The 18,042-nt window shown below is 39.6% G+C and overlaps 2 protein-coding genes across 4 annotated transcripts in view; both read right to left on the reverse strand.

The window, feature by feature from the left end:
- The window catches only part of LOC115225884 (flavin-containing monooxygenase FMO GS-OX-like 2), a 29,094-nt gene extending 21,883 nt beyond the window's left edge, over positions 1 to 7,211 (reverse strand). Inside the window, exon 1 of the mRNA XM_036514686.1 lies at positions 7,170 to 7,211. Within this exon, the coding sequence (XP_036370579.1) occupies positions 7,170 to 7,176 (7 nt within the window). The 5' untranslated portion in view covers positions 7,177 to 7,211. The remainder of the gene's footprint in view (positions 1 to 7,169) is intronic.
- On the reverse strand, positions 1,959 to 17,735 carry LOC115225763. 3 transcript variants are annotated; one of them, XM_029796710.2, is made up of 3 exons: positions 17,589 to 17,735; positions 5,570 to 5,722; positions 1,959 to 4,143 (listed from the first exon to the last, which is right to left on the reverse strand). In XM_029796710.2, exons 2-3 carry the CDS (start codon positions 5,691 to 5,693, stop codon positions 2,027 to 2,029), a joined length of 2,241 nt encoding a protein of 746 aa, XP_029652570.1. In that variant the 5' UTR covers positions 5,694 to 5,722; positions 17,589 to 17,735; the 3' UTR covers positions 1,959 to 2,026. The 3 variants fall into 3 exon arrangements, with proteins under 3 accessions (XP_029652570.1, XP_029652569.1, XP_029652568.1); XM_029796709.2 differs by lacking the exon at positions 17,589 to 17,735 and adding an exon at positions 15,230 to 15,352; XM_029796708.2 differs by lacking the exon at positions 17,589 to 17,735 and adding an exon at positions 15,012 to 15,170.
- Positions 17,736 to 18,042: the final 307 nt, after the last annotated feature.

Here is an 18,042-nt window from a genome sequence, read left to right on the forward strand (position 1 = left end):
TACCAAAATTAACCTCACCTGTGCTGGTGCCATGTAAAAAGCACTGAGTCCACTCTGCAGAGTGGTTGGTGTTAGGAAGGGCATCCAGCTGTAAAAACCTTGCCAAAACAGGCACAGTAGCCAAGGATAGTTTTTCTACCTGGCCGGTTCCTGTCAACCGTCCTACCCATGCAGGGAAGACGGACATTAAACAATGATGATGATGATGTCGGGGAAATGAACAAGAAAATACTTCACTACTGGAACCAAAATCAAAGTCAATTTGGATGAGATTTGAACTCTGTATGTAAAAGGGGACAAGTAAAATTCTGCATGGCACCTTGCCTGTCTGTCTACTCAATCTGCCAATCCAATGCTTTAATTATCATTATCGTTTAATGTCTGTTTTCCATGCTGGCATGGGTTGGATGGTTTGACTGAGGGCTGGCGAACCAGACGGCCGCACCAGGCTCGTCTTGATCTGGCAGAGTTTCTACAGCTGGATGCCTTTCCTAACGCCAACCACTCCGAGAGTGTAGTGGGTGCTTTTTACGTGCTACCGGCACGGGTGCCAGTCAGGCAGTACTGGCAACAACCTCGCTCAAATCTTTTTACAAATGCCACCGGCACAGGCGCCAGTAAGGCGACATTGGTAGCGATCACACTTTAATAATAACAATAATAAAAATGATGTTGATGATGATGATGAAAACGGCAGTGGTGGTGGTGATGATGATGATGGCAGCAACAATGATTATGAGGATGTTGATGATAATGATGATGATGTCATGACCTACATCAGTGGCTCTCAACTGGGTTCCACGTAAGATTTTGTTGTTAAATGTCTATGTGCAATAAACTGCTTGGATTTCTGTTGTAGAATATTTTAATTTGTTTTTATACGATTCTTAACAATATTTAATTACAAATATATGATAGGACTTTTTTTTTAAAACATCAAAGGGCTCTGGGAGTTCAGTAGAGTAAAATAGGGACCCCCAGTACTACCTCTGCACACACAAAAAAAATAATGCCTGTACTCTGTGATAGTCAAAAAAATCGAAAGAAAATTTGAAAATCAATTCTTTCTGTGCAGCCCAGTACTAGTCAGTGAGTTGGTGGTTGAGTACCCCTGAGGTAGATGATGAGCTTGATGACAACAATGGTGGTGATGACAGTGATGATGGTAGGCGGCAAGCTGGCAGAACCATTAGCACACCGGGCAAAATGCCTTGCGGTATTTCGTCTGCCGCTACGTTCTGAGTTCAAATTCCGCCGAGGTCGACTTTCGTCCTTTCGGGGTCGATAAATTAAGTACCAGTTACGCACTGGGGTCAATCTAATCGACTTAATACCTATGTCTGTCCTTGTTTGTCCCCTCTATGTTTAGCCCCTTGTGGGTAGTAAAGAAATAGGTATTTTGTCTGCCGCTATGTTCTGAGTTCAAATTCCGCCGAGGTCGACTTTGCCTTTCATCCTTTCGGGGTCGATAAATCAAGTACCAGTTACGCACTGGAGTCAATGTAATCGACTTAATCCCTTTGTCTGTCCTTGTTTGTCCCCTCTATGTTTAGCCCCTTGTATGTAGTAAAGAAATAGGTATTTCATATGCCGCTATGTTATGAGTTCAAATTCCGCCGAGGTCGACTTTGCCTTTCATCCTTTCGGGGTCGATATAATCGACTTAACCCCTTTGTCTGTCCTTGTTTGTACCCTCTATGTTTAGCCCCCTGTGGGTAGTAAAGAAATAGGTGGTGGTGATGGAGATGACAATGATGATGATAAGATGAATGGTGGTGATGATGATGATGATGAGGAGGAGGAGGTAGATGATGATGATAAAAACACTAATGACAACAACATCAATAACAACAATAATGAAAAATGATGATAGAATAAAAACTTTAGATTTGCTTTTTTTCCGGTTTTTTTTTGAGATTTTCTTTTAAATATTTTTTGTTTTGTCGTTACTTTTCTTGTTATTACATTTTTTTTTTCTCCACTTGTTTTATTTTTTGTGCTTTTTTTTGTCTCCGATTTTTTTTATTCACAACATTATTTTCTTTATTTGAAACATTTTCAAATGCAGGTCCTTGAAAACGCTCCCCAGGGACCACCCCGTCCACAGGTCCCCGTCGGATGACGTCCGACCAAAGAGTCGCAGAGGAGGGTCTTCTAACGACAGGTGCGGTGCAAACCACCTCTCTTCGTTGCATAAATACTGCACGCCGCACTGCTGCGCGCGTTTGAACGCATCAGCGATCGTTGCCGGAAGGACCACTCGCACAGAACAAGCTCCAGGAACCAAAGGGTTCTCGTTGTCGTTGTTGTTGTTGTCAGAGAGCAGTTTGTGCAAGAGGTCAGTCAGCAAGGGCATGGCACCGCCCTTCAGGTCATGAGTAACCAGGGTGATGTTATCGTGTCGGTTAAGCAACAAGTGTTTCGGTACCATGTACGTGTGGTAGAACACGAGGTGGTCCTGTCTACTGCTGCTGCTTCCACAGGGAGCGGAAATGCCAGTGGAATCTAGCGGCGGTGAGATCTGGTTGTACTTAGCACTCATCAGGCTCGGAATCACTCCACCTTGATGAAGAAACCCATAAAAGAGGGCCAGGACAAGGTTAGCAACCACCCAGGTACAAGACAAATGCAAAGCAAACTTCCATTTGCATTGCTCAATCACCTGAGCCCCAATGAGAACCAGCAATGGTAGAAGTGGTACCAAGAAGCGAGGTTCTTGGTGAGGGAAAATCGAGAGTATGGTAACAGGTACGACGATAAATAAGGACAGGACGCAAGAGGGGATGAGGAGCTTTGCGGTTTGGCTAAAGCATTGGTAAATGTTGTAGAAGAAAAGGATGTAGAGAATGTGGTAAAGAAGGGGCATGTTGATGAGGACGTGGAGATAGGATGGGTGTAGCCCATGTTCGGCGAGGTTAGTGACCTGCGTATTGTAAAGGAGGAAGTTGAACGGAGTTACAGTTACATGAGATGCTAGTACGCGCCACGCGCATAGAGTCGCGCCGGCTGGGCCGCCGACGTGCATGCAGCTATCGAGCGCATTGAAGAAGTCTGTCGGTGAGATTCGGTAGTAGAACGTGTCGACGCAGACAAAGACGACGCATACGGGCAAGGAGAACAGCGCGAACAGGGCAATGTTTTTCACTAGGGTCGCAGGCTTGGTGCAGGAGGTGCAATAGAACCATGCAAGGATTGGCGCCACGGCGAACACTGGAAACGTGGGTCGGTTGAAGGTCCCGGCAACGGTGCAGCAAGCCAGAACAAACAGTTCGGTCTTGACAAAGTCAGTTTCGCTGAATGTTTGGTGAGGTTTTTGCGAGTTCAAAACTTGTTGTTGTTGCTGGTGGTGGTGTTGTTGTTGTTGGTGTTGTTGTTTTTGTTGCTTCTGCGAATGTTTTTGTTGTTGTTTTTGTTGTTGCTGTTGCTTTTGTTGTTGCTGTTGTTTTTGGTGTTGCTGTTGTTTTTGTTGTTGTTGTTTTTGCTGTTTTTGTTTTTGTTGTTGTTGCTGTCCGTGTGGTGCAGTGTTCGAGCCAGGGTTCGTTTTCGTCTTTTTACCTTTCTGTTTGCCCTTTCCCGACTTTCCCGGCGCCGATGCCGCAGAGGAGGAGGCAGCAGCCACGGCATTGGCAGACTTTGCAGACGTGGCCGCTTTCTTGTTTCCTTTGGCAGAAGCGGAGTTGTCCACCACGGAAGCCGGACTTTGCTGTTCTTCGTTTTTCTTCTGCCGTTTTCTACTACGACGCGAAGAACTCAAACTGCCGTAGGCGGCGCCAAATTTCGGCAGGACGATGTACAAGATGATAGCAAAGAGCAGACATTCGATGGTGTTGGACAGGGTACGGGTCAAGTAGGTCAGCGTCACGTAGGAACTGGCGTAAAGGCAGAGAGAAAACCAGGGTTTGATACCCAGGCATTTACTTGACTTCCACAAGACTGCATCGACGGTGAACATCAAAGCAGTGATTGCCAGTCGAGGAACGATGATGAGCAGATATGGAGAGATTTCGAAAAGACCCAGTTTCTGCAGGAAGGCCAGTAACCTCACAGGCAATCCGTAAATCAGGTGTAGGAAGAAAATGCTTCGAAGGGGCTGCGTGCTGTTGAACTCCCATGTTCTTTCCACATCCAAATTGAGTATGTCCCCTAAAAAAAAAAAAAATTAATAATGATAAATAAATAATAATGATGATGATAATGATAATAATACTAATAATAATAATAATGATGATGATGATGATGACGATGATAATAATAATAATAATAATAATGATAATGATAATAATAATTATTATTATTTCAAATTTTTCCACAAGGGTAGCTTGGGGGAAGGTGGGGGATGACTCGATTATATCGACCCCAGTGTTCAACTGGTACTTATTTCATCGACCCCCGAAAGGATGAAAGGCAAAGTCAACCTTGGCAGAATTTGGAGTCAGAACATAAAGATGGGTGAAATACTGCTAAGCATTTTGGTTGGCATGGTAACAATTCTGCCAGTCCAACACCTTAATAATAATAATAATACTGATGCAGTACCAGGCAGTGGCTCTCATGGCTTCTGATCTTAACTGATTGGAAGTGTTATCATGTACATTGTTTTGTCTTGGTATAAAAGATGGGCTACAGCAAATATTCTGCTCAATACCACAGATTTACTTGTCAGTTGGTTGACCTTAACCAGTTGAGCATGTCCCTTAGTGGCTGACGATATGTGCATCTCTGATCCCCAGCAGAAGTAGTGGGGGTGCATCATAGCCATGTGTTGAGAGGGATTCTTTGGGGTTTGGATAATTCACCTCTGGAAACATGGATGTTTCATTCAACATCCTTAAACAACCCTTATTCAGGGACCTTTTGAGCAGGATGGGCTACTCGACCCGAAGGAAATTCTAACTGGGCCCCACCTGCAAGGTCATGTGCTGTTTATCTTGATATGAGATCACCATGTCGTGCACATATGGTTGTGATGCATGTGCCTAGTGTACCCCTTACCAGACAGGAAGTCATGATGGGTATATTGGGGTCTGTGTATCTTACCCCAGTGTCACTTTGATGGCATGCACTGCTCTCTCACTCAATAATAATTATTTTTAAATTTTTATTTTTATCTAGTTTCAGCTCATGAGCTGTGGCCATGCTGGGGCACCACCATTTAATAATAATAACTATGACGATTTAAAGTGGGAAATATGAAGGTTGTGGTCAATGAAGAGAGTAGACATGGTACCAATAGTAATTGGCGCACCTGGAAGTATCAGTACTAAACTACCAACATGGCTAAGAAAGATTGGTGCAAGTGTGAAGGTAGAACACTTACAAAAATCAACATTGCTGGGAAATTTACCCCTTCCCCAGGACAATTACCCCTGATTTAAAACTTAATATATTGGAGAGGCAGTAATTGTCCTAAGGGGTAGTTGTTGTTGGGGGGAATTGTCCTCTGTAAACTTCTCCACCACGCAGCCATGCGTGCACCAATAAGGCCCCATCTGTGTCTGCACATAGAAACAGGGGCAGAAATCCCTTAGAAACTTAGAAATACAAAGGATGTTTCTTTTATTATACTAACCAACAACGATTTCAGTCGACTGGAAAAACTCATCAGGGTGGATGTACCCCTGTTGTGGCCAGAGGGTCCAAATTATTCGGCAGGCAACAAGCACAGCCCATAGGTTGGTCAGAGAGTGGTTCATTGAGGGATGGTCAGAGAATATACAGCACCCTGTAGGAAGAGGGAGAGAAAAAAAATGTTTATTAGTTGACGATATCGTTAATATCAAAACAATTATTCACAGGCAATTATATCAATATTATCAAAGCTTTACCCAATATCATGTGATTATGTGGTCGAACCAGACTATTCCTCCTCCTCCTCATCATCATCATTGTTGTTTAATGTCCACTTTCCATGCTGGCAGGGGTTGAACAAGCGAGGAGGCTGCACCAGACTCCAATCTGAATCTGGCAGAGTTTCTACAGCTGGATGCCCTTCCTAACACCAACCATTCCGAGCATGTAGAGTGTGCACCCATTACATTCTCGGAGTGGTTGGCGTTAGGAAGGGCATCCAGCTGTAGAAACTCTGCCAGATCAGATTGGAGCCTGGTGCAGCCATCTGGTTCGCCAGCCCTCAGTCAAATCATCCAAACCATGCCAGTATGGAAAGCAGACGTTAAACGATGATGATGAAACACATTTAATTGGAATGATGATGCACCCATGAGTGATCGATCCATCGCTGGGATTTAAGCAAAAAATTCAAATGTCTGTAATTTAAATTCTGATTTAGAAGAAAGAATTCGAAAACAAGTGGAACTTTTAGGATTTATGGAGTGAAGGGTTTAAAAAATAGAAGAAAAAATTTTTTTTTCCAAATCGTATGAATTCCCATGTGTAGAACACACATTTGTAAAAAATTTCTGAAAATCCCCCTAAATAAAAAAAAAAATTATGAGGTGTTAAATAGGATGTTTAAACCAGAATTCTACCTTTGTGAACAAAATAACGTAATTGTTACCTTATCGACACCTGAGTATAGGTAATAAGGTTCAGTCTAATCTAATCAACAGAGGACTGTCTGTTACCATTCCCAGTGTAAAGGTGACTTGTGGTCAAAGAAAGCCATTAACCCCAAGGTGGGAGCAACAAATTTTCACCTTACACAGCATTCTCGCTCTCATTAGCAATAAACCGTTCTAGCCTTCACTTAAAAGTATTGATGTTTTGTGTGGTTTTGATGTTATTAGGAGAAGGGGGTCCTTTCATTATTTATTCCAAGTTTCGCGTAGTTTGGTCCGTATTATGATTTTACAAGTAATCTACGCAAAACTTGCAGTAAAAGACCAAAGGAACCTCAGATTTAAAAAGGATTCTAAGAATATTTATATTGATATATATTAAATACCACTCTTTTACTCTTTTACTTGTTTCAGTCATTTGACTGCGGCCATGCTGGAGCACCGCCTTTAGTCGAGCAACTCAACCCCGGGACTTATTCTTTGTAAGCCCAGTACTTATTCTATCAGTCTCTTTTGCTGAACTGCTAAGTGACGGGGGCATAAACACACCAGCATCAGTTGTCAAGCAATGTTGGAGGGACAAACACAGACACACATACACATATATATACGACAGGCTTCTTTCAGTTTCTGTCTAACAAATCCACTCACAAGGCATTGGTCGGCCCGAGGCTATAGCAGAAGACACTTGCCCAAGGTGTCACGCAGTGGGACTGAACCCGGAACCATATGGTTGGTTAGCAAGCTACTTAGCACACAGCCACTCCTACACCTATATACTGATATATATTAAATATCACTAATTATTATAAAATTATAAAAACAATGAATGGATATATATACCAAATAATATATATTTATTGTAAATTTAAAATACTGTAACGTAAAAACCCCTGGCAGCATGCCAAATCGAAGAATTAATTTTACCCCAGAATAGATCGAAATGAACCAAATTGGAACAACGAAAGGATTTGAGGAATGCGTTTGGAACTTGTCTGCAAACAGACACGATATATATATGTATATATATATATATATATATATATGTCTAATACACTAGCGGTATTTCGTTTGCCGTAACGTTCTGAGTTCAAATTCCACCGAGGTCGACTTTGCCTTTCATCCTTTCGGGGGCGATTAAATAAGTACCAGTTACATACTGAGGTCGATGTAACCAACTTGATCCCTTTGTCTGTCCTTGTTTGTCCCTTCTATGTTTAGCCCCTTGTGGGTAGTAAAAAAATAAATATATATCTTTTTCTAATTTTTTAAAATTTATATACACACACACACACACACACACAGAGTGATATATACACATATATACACATAGCTATGTATCGAGATAGGCAGCTAGCTACATACATGCAAATATATACACGCACAAACACCCATACATAGATATAGACACACACACACAGATAAGCATACAAACTACATATACACACACACACACACAAATAAACATACAAACTACACATATATATATACATACACACACACACATATATATATACATACACACACAAACATACAAACTACACACACATAAACATACAAACTACATATATATACACACACAAATAAACATACAAACTACATATATATACACACACACACAAATAAACATACAAACTACACATATATATACATACACACACATATATATACATACATACACACACAAACATACAAACTACACACACATAAACATACAAACTACATATATATACACACACACAAATAAACATACAAACTACACACTCACACATATATATATATATATATACATACACACACATAAACATACAAACTACACACACACATATATATATATACATACACACACAACGTATATATATATATACATACATAAACATACAAACTACATAAAGCGATGTTCAAATATATTTGTGCAAATATATACATCGATATTCACTTTGGACGAAGAAAATTTACCTTTAAATTTCACATACAATTAATTAAATACATTTTTTATCAGCAATGAAACTATTCTCTCATTAATAATAATAAATTTTTAAAATGTTTTGAAAATTTTGAAAGTAATTAATTAAAAATTCTATTTAATTTAATCCAGAACAAAAAAGATTTTGATGGTTCGCAGTGAATATTAACGGTCAAACAATAGAATTTACGAAATTAATTTATAATATATTCTATCTTCTAATTATGACTTTCCAGATAATTGTTTCTTGGTTTTGCTGTTGCTGTTTTGAGAATAGTTTTAAATAAAAATATTATTTTTATGGATAATTTTGATATTAAAACATTTAAAAGATATATTTATAAACCGGGTTTTTCGTTTCGTTTTCGTTGCCTATTGTTCTTTTAGCATTTTTAACACAACCTTCAATTCGAATTTTCTCTTGCCGTAATTTTTCATTATTTTATATTAAAATAACACATTTCAGAGGAAGATATTCTTGTATTAAATGTCCTTAAAAGTTCTGTTAATATATATACTATAAAAAATATTAGACATAAATTTATTTCTTTGTTACCCACAAGGGGTTAAACATAGAGGGGACAAACAAGGACAGACAAAGGGATTAAGTCGGTTACATCGACCTCAGTGCGTAACTGGTCCTTATTTAATCGTCCCCGAAAGGATGAAAGGCAAAGTCGACCTCAGCGGAATTTGAATTCAGAAATTAACGGCAAACGAAATATCGCCAGTGTATTAGACATATATTAAAAGACACCCGAATTAGATTATTGTCAAAACACAGAATGCAGAACGAATTAAAACGAAACGAAGACCAGCCTATACCGAAGGCCGGTAATAAAGTAGTTTGGAACAATGTATATCAGAGTCTATGTAAGGTTAAACAATAATTATAGTCACCAAAAATATACCTTTATTAGGGAGAAAACAGTGAATACTACATCTAGTATCTGAGAGAGTATTCCCAGAAAAATTTGTTCAAATAAAAGATGGTGGGGACGGGATTATTGTTATGAGGGCGGCGAGCTGGCAAAACCGTTAGCGCGCCGGTCGGAATGCTTAGTGGTATTTCGCCCGTCGCTACGTTCTTAGTTCAAATTCCGCCGAGGTCGACTTTGCCTTTCTTCCTTTCGGGGTCGATAAATTAAGTACCAGTTACGCACTGGAGTCGATGTAATCGACTTAATCCGTTTGTCTGTCCCCTCTATGTTTAGCCCCTTGTGGGTAGTAAAGAAGTGGGTATTTCGTCTGCCGTTACGTTCTGAGTTCAAATTCCGTTGAGGTCGACTTGGCCTTTCATCCTTTCGGGGTCGATAAATTATGTACCAGTTACGCACTGGGGTCGATATAATCGACTTAATACCTATGTCTGTCCTTGTTTGTCCCCTCTGTGTTTAGCCCCTTGTGGGTAGTAAAGAAATAGGTATTTCGCCTGTCGCTACGTTTTGAGTTCAAATTCCACCAGGCTCAATTTGCCTTTCATCCTTTCGGGGTCAATAAAATAAGTACCAGTTGAATACTGGGGTAGATGTAATCGACTCATCCCGTCTCTCAAAACTGCTGCCCTTGTGGCAAAATTCGAAACCATTATTATTATTATTGAGTGCAAGAGCAGTGACACTGGGGTAAAATATACGAAGCCCAGTATGCCCATCATGACTACCCGTCTGATAAGGGTACACCAGGCACAGGTTATTATTATTATTATTATTATTGAGTGAGAGAGCAGTGCATGCCATCAAAGTGACACTGGGGTACAAATATACGAAGCCCATGACTACCCGTCTGATAAGGGTACACCAGGCACATATTATTATGGCCTGGTTCCAACCTGGGCCGCAGCTACAAAATCCACCCAACAGACTTCTCATACCATCATCAATGCCTCAAAGTCCTGGATACATTCTGGGTCAGGGTCTGCAATCAAGTTGTGTCACTAAGTCTAATGTTTTCTTCTTACAACACCAGGAAACCTCAGTAATGAACCCAACTCGGCGGAATTTGAACTCAGAACCTAACAACAGACGAAATACCTATTTCTTTACTACCCACAAGGGGTTAAACATAGAGGGGACAAACAAGGACAGACAAACGGATTAAGTCGATTAGATCGACCCCAGTGTGTAACTGGTACTTAATTTATCGACCCCGAAAGGATGAAAGGCAAAGTCGACCTCGGCGGAATTTGAACTTAGAACGTAGCAGCAGATGAAATACCTATTTCTTTACTACCCACAAGGGGCTACACATTCAATTTAGATAGAGAATATGGAAAGATAGAATCTCTCACAGCCATTTCTAGAATAGCCAAGCATGTGGATCAGGATATTGAGTGAGGAAGGGCATCCAGCTGTAAAAATCCTGCCAAAACAGTCACAGAAGTGTGGTGCAGGCTTTGGCCTGGCCGGATCTTGTGGTACCATCCCACCCATGCTAGCATGAAAGGCAGATGTTAAACGATGATGATGAGCTAGGTACTCAATCATCAGAATGGGAGAAGTCAGAAAATATAGAAATGAAGAAATATCCCCAATTGAGGATATTAGTACTTTCCAGTTCCTCGAAAACTGAAGGAAGGACCTGAGTGAAAAGTATATGTGTTAGGTAGTATCGTGATCAAATAAATAATGAAGTTATAGGTAAGAATCTTTCAAGCTATGGGTCTCACAGAGGCAATGTGGCTGATGCCAGAGTCGTGTAGCTAGCACCCATGCTGGTGGCACGTAAAAAGGGCCTTTCAAGTGTTGTGCCCCACGGAGGCAATGTAGCCAATGCTGGTGTTGCATAAACTAGAACCTGTGCCAGTGACATGTAAAAGCACCTTTTGAGCACTGGGCCTCACAGGGGCAATATGGCTGATGCGTGTCGTGTAACTAGAATCAATAGTGGCGGCACATAAAAAGCACCTCTTAAGTGCTGGGCCTCACAGTGTCATGTAACTAGCATCTGTACCAGTGGCACATAAAAAGCATCTTTTGAGTGCTGGGACTCGTTCAGGCAATGGCAAATGACTAAGACCTTTGGCAATATGTAATGCTTGAAAAGAAGACCCATCAAGCCAAGTGAAATTGTGGTTGCGTTAGATATTGGTGTCACGTAACTGGCACCTGTGCTGGTGGCACATAAAAGCAACCATTACACTTTCAGAGTGGTTGGAGTTAAGATGAGCATCCAGCCATAGAAACCAGGCCAAATCAGACTGGAGCCTTCAGCTTACCAGCCCTGATCAAACCATCCAACCCATACCAGCATGGACAACAGATGCTAAATGATGATGATGATATAAAATGCTTCAGCAGTTCCAGTGATAATCCACGGAATGGTTATGAGGGCCACCCCAGTAAAATAAGAATGAAAGGGGTCTATAGGCAAAAAATGATTGGGGACCACAGCATCATCATCATCATCATCGTTTAATGTCCATTTTCCATGCTGGCATGGGTTGGATGGTTTGACTGAAGTCTGGAGAGCCAGTGGCTGCACCCGGCTCCAATCTAATCAGGCAATGTTTCTACAACTGGATGCCCTTCCTAATGCCAACCACTCCAAGAATGTAGTTGGTGCTTTTTACATGCCACCGGCACAAGAGCCAGTCAGGCGGGCCAAGCGTCGATCATGTTCAGATAATGCCCTTTACGTGCCATCGGCACTGTGGCCAGTCAGGGGGTCCTGGCATGGATCATGTTTGGTTGATGCATTTCACATGTCACCGGCACAGATGCCAGTCAGGCAACACTGGCATCAGTCATGTTCAAATGATGCTTTTTACATGCCACTGGCACAGGTACCAGTCAGGTGGCACTGGTTAAACAAATACTATAGTCACTATAGGTCTGTTTTTAACAGGGAGAAAATAGCTAATACTATTATTAGTACAAGACAATATCTTCTTCCTACATATATTGTCTGAATAAAAGATGAGAGAAAAGGTGACAGCTTGAATAACATCTTTCATCCTGTAGTAAAGATTGTTTGCTAACATAACATGGCAGTTCTGGTTTAGTACGGATGTTGCTGTAATTTAGCCCCAGGAGACATTCGTCTCCAGCTGGCTATACGACACGATCTGTGTCCTTATACGACACAATTTGTGTTGTATAGCCAGCTGGAGACGATGTCTCCTGGGGCTAAATTACAGCAACATTAGTCCTAAACCAGGACTGCCATGTTATGTTGGCAAACAATCTTTGCTACAAAGTACTGTTGCTGAATATCTCATGTTGCGAGATTTATAAATAGTAATTTTCTAATCTTTGATCCTATTAGATCTGCTGTATCAGGGGCTGGCTTGTATTTAAACAAAATCTATAATCAATAGAGGGGCTATTTTTCTAAGGATGGGGGGGATAGATAATACTTAAATATAAAAGAATGTATTCATATATATATATATATATATATATGCATAGGCGCAGGAGTGGCTGTGTGGTAAGTAGCTTGCTAACCAACCACATGGTTCCGGGTTCAATCCCACTGCGTGGCACCTTGGGCAAGTGTCTTCTACTATAGCCTCGGGCCGACCAAACCCTTGTGAGTGGATTTGGTAGACGGAAACTGAAAGAAGCCTGTCGTATATATATATATATCTGTGTGTTTGTGTGTCTGTGTTTGTCCCCCTAGCATTGCTTGACAACCGATGCTGGTGTGTTTACATCCCTGTCACTTAGTGGTTCGGCAAAAGAGACCGATAGAATAAGTACTGGGCTTACAAAGAATAAGTCCCGGGGTCGATTTGCTCGACTAAAGGCGGTGCTCCAGCATGGCCGCAGTCAAATGACTGAAACAAGTAAAAGAATAAAAGAGTAAAGAGTAAAAGAGTATACTCTTTCTGTCTCTCTATTTCTCTGTTACACTCTAACCTTTCCTCATTTGATACTGGATCCCCTCCTCTAATGTGTGGAAAGACACCTTCTTCTGTCTCTCTGACCCCTTCTAACTTTTCATCCTCTGACACAAGTTCCCCTCCTCGAATGCCCTGCCCCTCTCATAATCCCTTGTCTTGTGAGTTACTTGGTTACCCTGCCAGTGCTGGTGTCACATAAAAGCATCCAGTCCACACTGTGAAGTGGTTGGCATCTGGAAGGGCATCCAGCTGTAAAAATCTTGCCAAAACTAACCTCAACTGTGCTAGTGCCACGTAAAAAGCACTGAGTTCACTCTACAGAGTGGTTGGTGTCAAGAAGGGCATCCAGCCGTAAAACCCCTGCCAAAACAGACAAGGTAACCTCAAGTAGTTTTTTCTGTCTGGCCAGCTCCTGTCAACCATTCTACCCATGCATAGAAGATGGACATTAAACGATGATGATGACGATAACTATGTCTGAATAAAAGACAGATGGAATGGATATCACTACAATGTCTTTCTTCACAATAAATCTGCTCGATTAGGGCTGACCTATATTTGAACAAACACTGTGGCTGATCTTTTCTGTTTGGTTTCACTTTTTGTAATTTTAAAATTAAGTGAACATTATCAAATTCCGTATATTGATGTCATTTTTCGCCCTGAACAAGACGTTATTATTCACATGTTTGGAAAAAAATTTAGGGAAATGCTACAGAGGTTTGAAGTTTGATCATTTTTACCCAATGTAGATCTGTTTTTATTAGGGATAAAATAGTTACCACTGTTACTAGCACTTGAGATTATATTCCTAGATAGACGAAATCAGAATAAAATTCGAGAAGGTTGCAGTTTGAATAACGCCTTTGATACTAACAGATCTGCTGGATCAAAGCCGTCCTATGGCCAACGTGGGTCTGTTTTAATTAAGACATAACTGTGACATAATGCTTTGAAATTTTGGAACGAAGCCAACAAATTCGAGGAAGGGGTTAAGTTGAATATATCGACTGGTACTTATTTTATCGACCCCGAAAGGATGAAAGGTAAACTCGATCCCAGCGACACTTGAACTCAGAATGTAAAGTCGGAAGAAATGACGCTAAGCATTTCGTTCGGCTGGGTAACGATCCTGCCAGCTCGCCGCCTTTGAACTGGGATGTATTAAATACAAAACATTAGTATTTTTAAACATGCGTTCGAAGTGGGATGTGGTCACAATTAGAACCTATTTGATTATAGGTGGAACAGAGCTGGACTCTACTGCGGAATATCCGAGCAAAATAATGTGTGTTCGATAAGAGGAGGAGTTTCACAAACAGATGTTCCCTACCCCAGGGCGTGCATGTGCATGGGGAATCTTATAGAAAGGGCAAAAATAGAGAAAATTAAAGTATTTTTAAGAATTTTTTTTTTACCTGGGATATTAGAAAGTGTAGGGAATAAAACCCCATAAAAAAAACTACCCTTTTCTTTCTCAGCGGGGTCGAGATATCTATTCTGAAACTCCGCCCAATAACGTAAGTTTTAGCACAAAAATTTAAATAATGGTAAAGTAGAAAAACGTGTGTAAAGATATATTATACTTGTATATAGAATCAGATATATTTTTTCATGGTTAGAAAATAAAGCAAAAGCGCTTTTTAGCTATGACAAACACATCGCCTCAGGCATTTTCTCTTACCATTTGTCTAAGAACGTCTTCTCAACGGTTTCAAGGTTGTCTTCTACTTTCGGAAACGAAAGTAAAAATAATTTTTAAGACGTAATACGAAAAACCGAAACGGAAACAACGAAATGTATTTAGTTTTAGCAAATACGTTTCACACCACGCTTACAACCACACCTAACACAAACAATACCTTAATCGTTCACAGAAACGTCACCCCGGGGATTCCTTACCATTTGTCTAAGAACAGTTTTCTCTCAGGTTTCAAGGCTGTTACCTATTTTCGTAATGCTTTGAAACAAAAGCGAAATATTTTTAGGGTGCAATGCAAAAACCCGAAACGGAAATAACGAAATGTATTCAGTTTTCATGAATTCCTTTCTTCTCAAGACCCAGCTAAATTCAATTTATAACAGACACAGGTATCTAGTCAATTCGTTTACTCGTTTCAATTATTGGACTGAGGCCATGCTGGAGCAAATCTTCACTTCAATATCATCAGCACAGAAAAATTGGTCGCAACCAGGGTCACCATCTCAGCGGTGCCCTGGCAAAAATCAACACACTGGACCTTATAGAATATATTGATGGTCAGCAGGCCACAAGATCAGAATTCGGCTCCTAGACCTCCGAGGCCCCCGGGCAACTGTCTAGTGTGTCCGTTGATAATACACAATAAATTATTATATATATATTGCTTGAATAATCTCGACTTTACTGCTTTATTTTATATAAATATATAGACTGATTTCGATATAGGCATACAGTTATTTAAAATATTTCGTCTTTATATATTTTATAACAAATTAATATTCGTTTCGCTGTTTCCGTTTCAGTTTTTTAATTCTACGAAATTCTATTCAAATGATGACCAGGTACAATAAATTATGTGAACAATTTCATTTGTACCCCGGGTGGATGTGTTCTGTATATTGCGTTTATTATTACATTTTCATATTTGAAAAATTTAATTGAAACTGTACAGAACTCATACTTTAATTATTAACTACACATTATTTTGCGTAAATAACGAAAACGTATAATCATTTAACCACAGGTAAACCCCTAGGATCAAAATATTTGGCGATCTTTTGATTATGACAATATTGTCTGTTCCAATTTATTTCAAGACATAAATGGAATATTAGACATCATTATCTATCTTAAAATCGCATTTATTATTTCAAACAGTGTGTTTTACAGCAGATTTGGCTGCTATTTCTAGCAGCTAGCACGGCCACATATAAGGTTACCCCTGTAGAAATCACGGCACCCCATATAAAGCCCTTATCTTTTCATTTAATGGAATGATGATGCACCCACGGGCGGTCCATTGCTGAAATCGAAGCAAAAAATTCGGAATATCCCTATTTTAAACTCTGATTTTTTTTAAAAATTCAAAAAAGATTTTAAGAGGGGTAGAAAACATTTTCTTTAATTTTTGTATAATCGTATGAATTCAAATTCCCCCCCAAAATATAAGTTATGAGGGGTTATATGGGTTGCTTTTATCATAATTCCGCTAAATTAAATATGAGACTTCATGATCTAACCTAAAAATGTATTTATTATTTCAAAAAGTGTGTTTTACGGCATATTTGGCTGCTATTTCTAGCAGTAGCGCGTCCATGCTGCAGGTCCTCTGAGTGAACGCTCTACATGCTAGAAATAGCAGCCAAATCTTCTTCAAAACAACTTATTTCCAAAAAAAAAGTTGTGGGAGGGGAATAGGAACAACACATTGAATAAAATGAAGGATGGTCACGTTTGGAATGTCTCTGGTAATAAAACAGTAACATCTTAACTAATTATATGGTACAAATTATATTCGATTCAATGAAGCCTTCTAAGTGAACGTCCAAAAATGCTAGAAATAGCAGCCAAATCTTCTTCAAAACAACTTATTTCCCCAAAAAAAGTCGTGGAAAGGGAATAGGAACAACACATTGAATAAAATGAAGGATGGTCACGTTTGGAATGTCTCTGGTAATAAAACAGTAACATCTTAACTAATTATATGGTACAAATTATATTCGATTCAATGAAGCCTTCTAAGTGAACGTCCAAAAATGCTAGAAATAGCAGCCAAATCTTCTTCAAAACAACTTATTTCCCCAAAAAAAGTCGTGGAAAGGGAATAGGAACAACACATTGAATAAAATGAAGGATGGTCACGTTTGGAATGTCTCTGGTAATAAAACAGTAACATCTTAACTAATTATATGGTACAAATTATATTCGATTCAATGAAGCCTTCTAAGTGAACGTCCAAAAATGCTAGAAATAGCAGCCAAATCTTCTTCAAAACAACTTATTTCCCCCAAAAAAGTTGTGGAAGAGGAATAGAAACAACACATTGAATAAAATGAAGGATGGTCACGTTTGGAATGTCTCTGGTAATAAAACAGTAACATCTTAACTAATTATATGGTACAAATTATTTTCGATTCAAGGAAGCCTTCTAAGTGAACGTCCAAAAATGCTAGAAATAGCAGCCAAATCTTCAAAACAGGATATTTAAAAAAAAAAAAAGGTGGGGGAGGAAGGGACTATGTTAGATTAGGACGTGTGAATAAAATGAGGGATGCTCACGTTTGGAATGTCGTCTCTGGTAGTCATTAGAGCTTAACCAAGAATAACAGAAACATCATAATTTTTTGAAGTGCACGTGTTTAACGGATCAAAATATCGACAGTCCCGGAGCAAACATCCGGCACCGGAAGTGAGCCGGATTTCTGAATTTTCTGGTTTTCTGGAGAAAATAAACTATGAAAAATTTAGATATAAATTGTATTTTACATTTATATTGTATTTTAAAATTTATACACGTCTGAAGCAAGATTATTTTGGTGTTTATTAAGCTATTAAAATTTTTTTTAAATATTATCATTTCTGCACCGTGAAAATTGAATGGAGGAAAATAAAAAAGGTTATTTTCAATGAAAATGTTTGGAATAAAGCTAAAATGAAAGCCAAATATATAAATGCATGTGTTTAATTGTCAAAATATGGACATCCCCGAGTAAAGCATGGTTCTACTTGAGAA

Source organism: Octopus sinensis, linkage group LG28 (assembly GCF_006345805.1).
Source record: "Octopus sinensis linkage group LG28, ASM634580v1, whole genome shotgun sequence".
Lineage (NCBI taxonomy): Eukaryota > Metazoa > Mollusca > Cephalopoda > Octopoda > Octopodidae > Octopus > Octopus sinensis.

What these genes read in the sequence shown, in the direction of transcription:
- LOC115225763 (XM_029796710.2), bottom strand. Translation starts at nt 5,693, where the DNA reads ATGAACCACTCTCTGACCAACCTATGGGCTGTGCTTGTTGCCTGCCGA. An exon ending in GTCGACTGAAATCGTTGTTG is followed by an intron (nt 4,144 to 5,569) that starts GTTAGTATAATA and finishes TTTTTTTTTTAG; the next exon opens with GGGACATACTCAATTTGGAT.